Here is a 9,352-nt window from a genome sequence, read left to right on the forward strand (position 1 = left end):
AAACAGATTCTATGAAACCAAACAATAATTGCACTCTCTTACTATGAAACTAAATGAGGTCGCTAGCTATTCACCTTTTAAGACATCTTCATAAAGAAATTATATAAGATTCATATGTTGCAATAAATTTTGTAATGAGTTTCAACTTTTTTTATTTTATTCCAAGTCCTAATAAAAAGTAACTCTTATTGTCCCATTATGATCAAATTGATGACTATGTTGCATTTCATCATAAAGTAAAAGAGTTAACTGATGGAGAATCTTTCTCATAACTTCATTCAGTTAATTCAAGTATCAATTTGTGCACGAAAGATCGATGACATAATTTAATTAACATCAATATATAATACATATGATTATATGAATATATACCACACAAAATTAAACTACAAAATATTGACAACATCTTGTTATATAAGCATTATTATTACACATGTCCAATTCAAAATGATCATTGATTTTTATTTCTTATACAACTTAATTAAAAAGGACAATAAAAATAAATAAACAAGCCAAATTTTAGAAAACATCATCAAAATTTGGAGGTGCATAACCACCAAAGGCATATGGAGGACCATTATAAGTATAGTAATAGGGAGCAGGTGGTGGGGTAGAACAAGAAAGACATTTATTACTCTGTCCTCCTTTCTCGGGTGGTGGTGGTGCACCATATATAGAGTAGCCGGAAGATGTCGACGATGGTGGTGTTGGTGGAGCTCCATAAGTAGGGTTCAGTGGAGATTGTTGTTGACATGGAGGATCACATTTATTAGGGCAATTCAAACAAGAATTTGGTGATGAAGGGATATCATTTGATGGATCTCCATAAGCTTCAAGATGAAAATAGGGTAATGATAACAAAAAGGGTATGGCTACTACAACAAATAGATACTTTGGTGATGGAATCATTTTTTTTTCTTTTGTAACAACTTTTAGTAGTGTGTTCTTTCGATAAAATTCAATGGTGCGGGGGACAAAACTTTATTTGTAGACATAATATTATAGTACTCATTAGTCATTACTTGATAACTATAACATATGAAGCAGGGGAAAACAGAGTGTTCTAGATTCTGTGTTTTTATTATAACGAACCAGCATAAGCATGTCCATGTTTGTGGCCTAATGGCCTTGGATCTTTCGCTATCTTTACTAGTTCATGCATGATCAGGTGCCGCATGCATAGTATTGAAGCACCACACACAATGTCCACCGACACTTCAAATTTATTTAATTTAATGCATGTCTCATTGCTAGTTCCTGCTGTGCTAGCAAATTGAAAATTGTTGTGTTTCTTCCCTACTTTTTATTATTTATTATGGTGGATAGCATAGTCTAATAGTTAATAATGACGTATCAACAATTTACACAATAAAGGTAAATTGTGGGGAATATTTTGCCACAAATTTCACACATATACTGTGAAGACATGATGAACCACAATCTTTAGAGAATGAAGCAACCATCAATTCAATTGCAAACAACACAGGTACTATTAGCTAGGTTGTTTTGAATGAGAAAATAATGATGGTTAAAATTGTAAGAGAATCAAAACATGACTTCAGTTTTGGATATATTCACAATTTATTTTATATATAGTTATATTATTTTAGATGTGTTATAAAAGTTTTATGTAAAATATATTTAATATTTTAATGTGTTTATCACACATTTAAAATAATAAATAATCAATATTATTATTTATTTATCTCTTTTAATAAGTAGGCATAATGTTAAAGTACCATACCATTCACCTATATATAATTAAATTTGACTAATAATTAATAACTTAAAACCACCAAAGTATAATAATAACAATAGTAGCATCATAATAACATAACACACAACCTAGTCACAACTAACACAAGACAAGACCAAATTAAACAACATAGATAATAAACTAGCTTAATTAGGGAATACAGATGGGGTCATAGGAAATTAGAACATTGAAGGTTGGTATGGTAGTGGAGCTACTACCATTAGAATTCTTGTTGTCAAGGAGCTCAAAGAGACAGACATCATCCTTCGTTATCTTCATTTCTCGGCTAAACTTGATCCTACCCTTATTAGTAAATTTGTATTGCATGGAAAGCACCCCATCTCTCTTCTTCCAAGTCTTGCACGTCACTTTCCATGTCCTCCCATCTGCTACTCTTAGTAGGTATTCTCCTTCCTTCATGTACTTCCTTGCGAAATTAGATGGTAATAACCCAAATTATAGTATTCCCAAAACAAAAAATTAATAGTGATAGTAGACTAGTAGTATAATTTAAGAAAGATAAAAAAAATTAATTTCAATGTATTAATAGTGTTAAGAGTTACAAATTTATGAATTTAAATAATTTTTTAACAGTGAGTTTAAAAATTTAATTACTTTTAATGGTGTGACTGTATTATTAATGATCTTATTACTTACGCTTCCTCCATTAGGTCCTTTGACAACAACACTCTTGAGATTGACTACCCTTGCCCTAAACTCGGCTCTCATTAGGATAATAATTTTGATTCCGTTAATGTGGATTGAAACTCTGGTGATTTTGAAAGTTGTAGATGACAACCAAAATAAGTGTATTGAAACTCTTTCCATTCCTTCCCAACAAGAAACCAAATGGAACCATTATTATTGGTCCAATACACTTTTTTTGGTTGCCATCTACAACTTTTAGAATCACCTGAGTTTCAATCCACACTTATTTGTGAATTCCGTTGGAAGCTTCTGTCAATTATTGAAGAACAACATAATTAACCATTCTTAATTGATAATATATATTTCTTGAAATTGAAATTTTTGTTCCAAAACAAATTAGATAGAGCTTATAGCTAAGAGTTAATTATTAAAGATATACTTCATATGATTATTGAATTCAAATTAGCGATATAGTAACTAGTAAATAATAATTAATAATAAGTAACTACTCATATTTATACGGATAAATGTTAAATCTGGAAAATTTTTAAACTGGTTGATTGAGAATGAAAAATTTTTAGATGAACAAACAAAAATTTTTTTTTCTCAGAGAAACAACTTGAAGCACGGTATATATAAAATCACCTTAGCTTTTTCTTATAAGCAAATAAGTTGATCACTTCCTTTTTACTCTATTAGTTCAAATGTCATTGAATATATCACAATAACAAAACAATCTTTGAAGATAAGCACCAATAATACCCATATATATTTAATAAATGGTAAGTAGTCATAGTTTACAATCTTTTCTGAACTAAAAATTTAGCATGAACGACTATTAAAAAAAAAAGAAAAGAGAAAGTTGAATTGAATGGTTATAAAAAAACAATAGATAAAGAAAAATGAGTAACTAACAGGAGGTATTATATATGATAATAATATAATTAAGTAAAAGGAATTATAAGAACTTACAATCTTCTCATCATGAATATGCCCACTACGAATGATTTTGAAGAAACTAACAACACTACCAGTGGGTTCACCTTGTGAAAATTGAGCCTATATAGATAACACACTCTTTTCAGTTTTACTGAACAAATAAAATGCAACCGTGGAAGAAAGAGAGCTAATAAATAGTAGTGGATGGAAGAAAGCGAGAACATATCAATGCACCCAGGACGCCACAGCCTCGAGAGTCAAGATGGATATAAATGGATAAAAGATAGATAACTTTCAACACAATAAAAATAAAGAGAGTCAGAGAAATCACATTACTATGCAAGGTGAGTTTTAGCCTGAGCCTCGAGCCCTCCCACCAATGAGACAGGTCGAGGATTTCAATGCTTTCGATGGGGCTGCAGCACGCCACCGTCATTGTCACGATATTTTGCTTCTCCTCGAATTTCTCGTCTCCAATTTCTCTTGTTCACAGAATGATCAGAAACAAAATAAACTCAATTTGATGCAGAAAAAAAAAGAGATTGAAATTGTTAAGAAAGAAAAGCGAAAAGGGAAGGGAATAGAGAACTTGACGAGAACCTTCTTGACCTTCCTGTAGCATTTGTGGCATTCATTACCTATATTGAATGTATGAATGTGCTCCAATTAGAAACTATAGTGACTTCAATTAATTGATTATAAGATAAGATACTGCTCATATCCTGACCCAATGTTAAGGCCCCAGGTCTAACCGAAAGGCCTGATCCAATAGATTAAACCTAGCGAAGCACCGACCTCCACTTAAGAAGTCGGTGTCAACCACGACCTAGCATGAAGAAGTCGGTTATGAGATTAGCTGGCAGATGAACACTCATTCAAATGAGTAACCGCCCCTGAAATCTCTCTAACCACTTCATAAAGCCATATCTTAACCTCCCTAAGATAATGGGATGGTTATTATCCTAAAGATACGGCACTACTTCAACGGTGGTTATTGGCTCACCACTATAAGTACACTGACACGACTCAGGTATTCCTAAGCCCAATACTCTCTAGACCTGCTCACACTCTTGCTAACTTAGGCATCGGAGTGTCTTTGCAGGTACCACCCCCCATTCACTCGCGAGCACAAGTCGGATGGAGCCTCCCGAGTTGCAGATCCACCCGGAGTTCTCCTCCTTCACACACTTGGGCCGCCGAACGCCATCCGTTGTGTTAATCTCCGGTTACCTACCGTAACAGATACCATATACATATATACATTCTCAGCCATGGTTTAAGGCTTCAGATCTGAGGGTGATGATGATTGAATGCAAGAATAAGGTGGTATGTAAGGGTTGTTACATACTTCTCGTTTTTTGTTTCAATTTGATCATAAAAGACTTGGATCATACTAGACATCTCTGTTGGGCCTTTAACAGATCCTCTATTGCTGTTCTACAGTTCAGTTTGACAACACGTGGGAGAAGTGAAGCTGCTTGTGCTTGGATTGAGATTAGGAAAAGGCTTTTAATATCATCTACAAATTAAGAGTAACTTTATTACTTTAGTAAAATAAATTAATGGAAACCTCAATTGAAAGAAAAAACATATAGATGGTTGTAAATTACAATGTAAAGCTGCCAGAATTGACACATTGATGATATCATATATTAAATAAAAACGTCATATGTTAATTACAATTTTTAAAAGTATATCTTTTAAAACTTAATTTTATAAACTACTTTTAAAAAATAAAAATTTTACCGAACCAAATTATAATCTCATTTGTAATATAATAATGTGAGGAACGAGAGCCTCTTTAAGTATGTAATATGGTGGGGTTTGGAATTTAGGATTATTAAGAGAAAAGATTCAATGATGTATATATTTATCCAGAAATTGTGTGGCTGATTTGGACCTTGTGATGAAATATATTCATAAATGCTGGTGGAAGTGTTATTTTCCATTTAATTAATATGAAACTTGTCTTTATTCTGCATATGCTACGGCCAATATAATGGATCTTTGTTTCCTTACTAAAATTCCCCTTTTGTTTCGATCTAACCACATTCTTGTTTTTCCTTTTCTTTATTTTCGGAGCCTGCTTCAAATAGGAAGTTATAATGAATTCGCATGTGGTCTTACCAAAATTGATAATTATACCATAAAGTTTCGTTAGTTCAATAAGATACGTTAGCTATTTAATCCATCAAAATTTATTTTCTATTCGTGTTAAGTAATATCCAAAGCGATAAGAAATCGCTGTCTATGTAATATAGGAAACATTTCAAGTATATCGGGGAGTATTAGTGCACCAATTGTTTTAATCGTTAATTTTAATTAATATATATTATATACACTTTTTATAATTCAGATTAACTGTTAAAATGACTGAAGCATCGGTACTCCCGGTGCACTTGAAATGTTTCCTACAATATATATAGTTAAACTTTTGCTTGGATCATACTAGACACCTCTGTTGGGCCTTTAACAGATCCTCTATTGCTGTTCTACAGTTCAATTTGATAGGCCTAGAATTACTCTATAACTTCTATGTATGAATGTTCACTATTTTAAAAACAAAAAAATAATATTTATTTTTTTGTGGATGAAGTCTATGTAAAAATTTTTTGGTGGTCATGGACAGGCTGCGATGGTGCAATGTTGCTTTTATTGTTTTTGGTCTAGAATGGTGCAATGTTACTTATTCTTGGGTTTATACCAAAGAGCCATTTACAATTTTTTTTTGGACTCCACTCCATAAACCTTGGCCCATTATCTTTCTCTGATCACACTCACTAGCCTATTATGCTTAAAGCAAGATTATGAGCATCAACCTCCGCGCCCGGCGCCGCCCCTCCCTCCCGCTACCCCCAAAAAATGGCCACCGAGAAAAAACCATAACAAAAACAGGAATGCTAGGGTTATATTGGGGTTTTTGTAAATTATTACCTCCAGAAGAGTTTCCCTGCAAGCATGAACCATTTCGGAAACAAAAATCGCGTCTTTCAATTTCTCAAGCTCTGCCACCACCACCAGCAGCAATGGCAGCGGAGCATAGTGAAGGTGCGGCTCAAGTGGGTGAAGAACCGAAGCCTCGACCACATCATCGACAAAGAAACCGATCTAAAAGCCGCTTGCCTCCTCAAGGACGCCGTGAAGCGCTCCTCCGCCGGATTCCTGACGGCGAAGTCCGTCGCCGACTGGCAGAAGCTCCTCGGGCTGACAGTCCCCGTCCTCCGTTTCCTCCGCCGCTATCCTTCCCTCTTCGAGGAATTCCCGCACCCTCGCTGGCCATCCCTCCCCTGCTTCCGCCTCACCGACACCGCAAAGCTCCTCGATTCGCTCGAAGAAGAAATCCACCAGAGCCACGAAAACGACGCCGTGGAGAGGCTCTCGAAGGTGCTGATGATGATGAGAACCAAAACGGCGCCGCTGCACGCACTCCAGCCTCTGAAATGGGACCTCGGCCTCTCCGATTGCTTCGAGAAAACCCTAATCCCCAAATTTCCCGAACAGTTCCAGCTGGTAAAGTACCCTAACGGCTTGAGCGGACTGAAAGTATCGCAATGGCGGGAAGATCTGGCGGTTTCAGCATTACAGAAGATGAATGAGTGCAGAGAATCGAAGAGAGGAAAAGCGGCATTAGTATTTCCGATGAGGTTCCCGAGAGGTTACGGATCTCAGAAAAAGGTTAGGAGTTGGATGGAAGAGTTCGAGAAGCTTCCATACATATCTCCGTATGCAGATTGCAGTAAAATTGATCCTGAAAGTGATTTGATGGAGAAGAGGGTTGTTGGAGTTCTGCACGAGTTTCTGAGTTTGAGTATTCATAAGAAAACAAAGAGGAACTACCTTCGGAGTTTGAGAGAAGAATTGAGTCTTCCGCATAAGTTTACAAGGATTTTCACTCGCTACCCTGGCATCTTTTACTTGTCTCTCAAGTGTAAGACTATTACTGTCACTCTCAGAGAAGCTTATCAGAGTGGCAAGCTTGTGGATCCTCATCCACTTGCTCGCCATAGAGACAAGTTTTACCATGTCATGAGAACCGGCCTTCTCTACCGGGCCAAAGGCGCCCTGGTAGAGGAGGCCGATCCTCATGGTCACGGAGGAGAGGATTCTGAAGAGGTTGAATCGAGTGATGAGTTGTGTGAGAATGAGGTTTCGGATTCAGAAAATGAATAATTTGTTTTAGTGTTAGTTAAACACATTCTTTGTAATTTAATCTTCAGATTTTGTTTGTCCCATTCTTGAATCTTCATGCATGCATATGCCCATTCATTTCCAGGTAGTTTCTTGTTTATAAAGAAACTCAGGAACAAAGTATAAGTAGGAAAAAATCTCTAAACAAAAACATTCCTGTAGAAATTAAAAGATTAATCCTTGAGGTAGTAAAGCCAAAAGATACGACAAAATTAAATTGGAAGCGGGACCAGAAAATAGCAGAAGTCTACACTGACTAGCAACTACTAAGGTGTGTTTGGCAACCACGTTCAAAGAGAAGTACGTTTAGATATCTTAAAAGTTGTAATTTTTGGTCATCAATATTCAATTTTTATTTATTTTTTACCAATTTTATTCTTTATACATATTATTGTATTATTTATATTATTTTTGTTTATACGAATTATCTTTTTCTATTATTTACTATTTTTTTATTAATTATTTATTTGATATTATATATTTTTATAATTATAATTTTTTGTATTATTTTTATTTTTTTTTAATATAATATATTGATCCTATTAAAAAAGTAAATTAAACAAAAAATTAATTTTAAATAATAATAATAAAAAATTATAACATATTAAAAAAGAGTTCTAAGAATACTAAAAATATACTATATAAAAAATATCATAAAATTTTTTTTGATTTATTTCAATTATTACCAAAATAAATATTTAATTTTTTTATTATTTTTAATACTCTCTAAAATTTATATTTTGTTAGTTTTAATTAAAAGTATATTTTGTCAATTTTTATATATTATTTTTATTTTAGTGTATAAATATTAATTTTATTATAGAATTAATTAATAAGATCTATTCAAATATCTAAATTAAAATAATATACAAAAATTATTTAAGTTGATGTCTATTTTAGTAATTTTATATCTAAAAGTGATTTTGAATAGTATAATTCAAACAATATTTATTTTACTATAATCCATTTTGATATAAATATTGCCAAACATAAATTACTTAACACAAACTTACTTTTTATTAAAATCAAGTTTGCAAAATTAATTTTATTCAAACTCCCGTTTACAAACTGTAATCCAAACATACACTAAGTATCGAGTGGTATTAGCTCAAATTCATTTACATATTTAGATATTTAGATTAGATTTCTAATTTCTTATTCATATACTTAGTCATCGGTTTTGCGCTTCCGTTTGACCGACGGCAAAATAATAATAATAGCAATAGTAATAAACAGAATAATGTAGTGAATTTCATAAAGCTTGGCTATCAACAAACAAGAGCCACGAGTCCCACCAACTTGATCGTTGAATGAATCTAAAAAATGTTAAGCAGAAATATGCAATGCTAAAAACACAAGGACATTAGAGAAAAGTAAAAAACAAAGCATATGGCACCCTTATTCGCACCGAACTACCAGAAATAGAATAATTGCAAACGAGAGGCGATGTGGACACGTCAACTAAATTGCATTGCCTCCCTTAAAAGCTCCTTCTCCTCACTTCACTAACCCCTTCACCACCCTCTCGCTTCATTTATACATAGCATTACTATTCCACGCGCCTACTCTCCATTACACACATGTATATAAGTCAAAGTCAAAGAATTTGGCACGGTGTAGAAATATTCGTATATTATACCTTGTTTGTTTATGCTAGTGTTAGACATAGTTAGAATTATTTTATTTAATATTTATTAATTATTAAAATAAAATAATTTTAATTGATTTTGGTTAAATTTTTTATTATTAAATATTTTCGATTTATTTATAAGTACGGACATTAAAATAGAAATACAAAATTATAAAATTATATTTAATATA

General features: G+C 33.2%; 1 protein-coding gene and 1 long non-coding RNA gene across 2 annotated transcripts; one reads left to right on the top strand and one right to left on the bottom strand.

Moving 5' to 3' along the window:
* Window positions 1–1,766: 1,766 nt before the first annotated feature.
* On the bottom strand, window positions 1,767–3,641 carry LOC130936767 (uncharacterized). Its single transcript, XR_009068173.1, has 2 exons — window positions 3,377–3,641; window positions 1,767–2,183 (listed from the first exon to the last, which is right to left on the bottom strand). It is a non-coding gene; the product is annotated as an uncharacterized LOC130936767 (long non-coding RNA).
* Window positions 3,642–6,009: 2,368 nt separating this feature from the next.
* LOC130936766 (protein WHAT'S THIS FACTOR 9, mitochondrial-like) lies at window positions 6,010–7,830 on the top strand. Its single transcript, XM_057866920.1, has one exon. It carries the CDS (start codon window positions 6,302–6,304, stop codon window positions 7,511–7,513), a length of 1,212 nt encoding a protein of 403 aa, XP_057722903.1. The 5' UTR covers window positions 6,010–6,301; the 3' UTR covers window positions 7,514–7,830.
* Window positions 7,831–9,352: the final 1,522 nt, after the last annotated feature.

The sequence above is a fragment of the Arachis stenosperma genome, chromosome 6 (assembly GCF_014773155.1).
Source record: "Arachis stenosperma cultivar V10309 chromosome 6, arast.V10309.gnm1.PFL2, whole genome shotgun sequence".
In the NCBI taxonomy this organism is placed as follows: domain Eukaryota; kingdom Viridiplantae; phylum Streptophyta; class Magnoliopsida; order Fabales; family Fabaceae; genus Arachis; species Arachis stenosperma.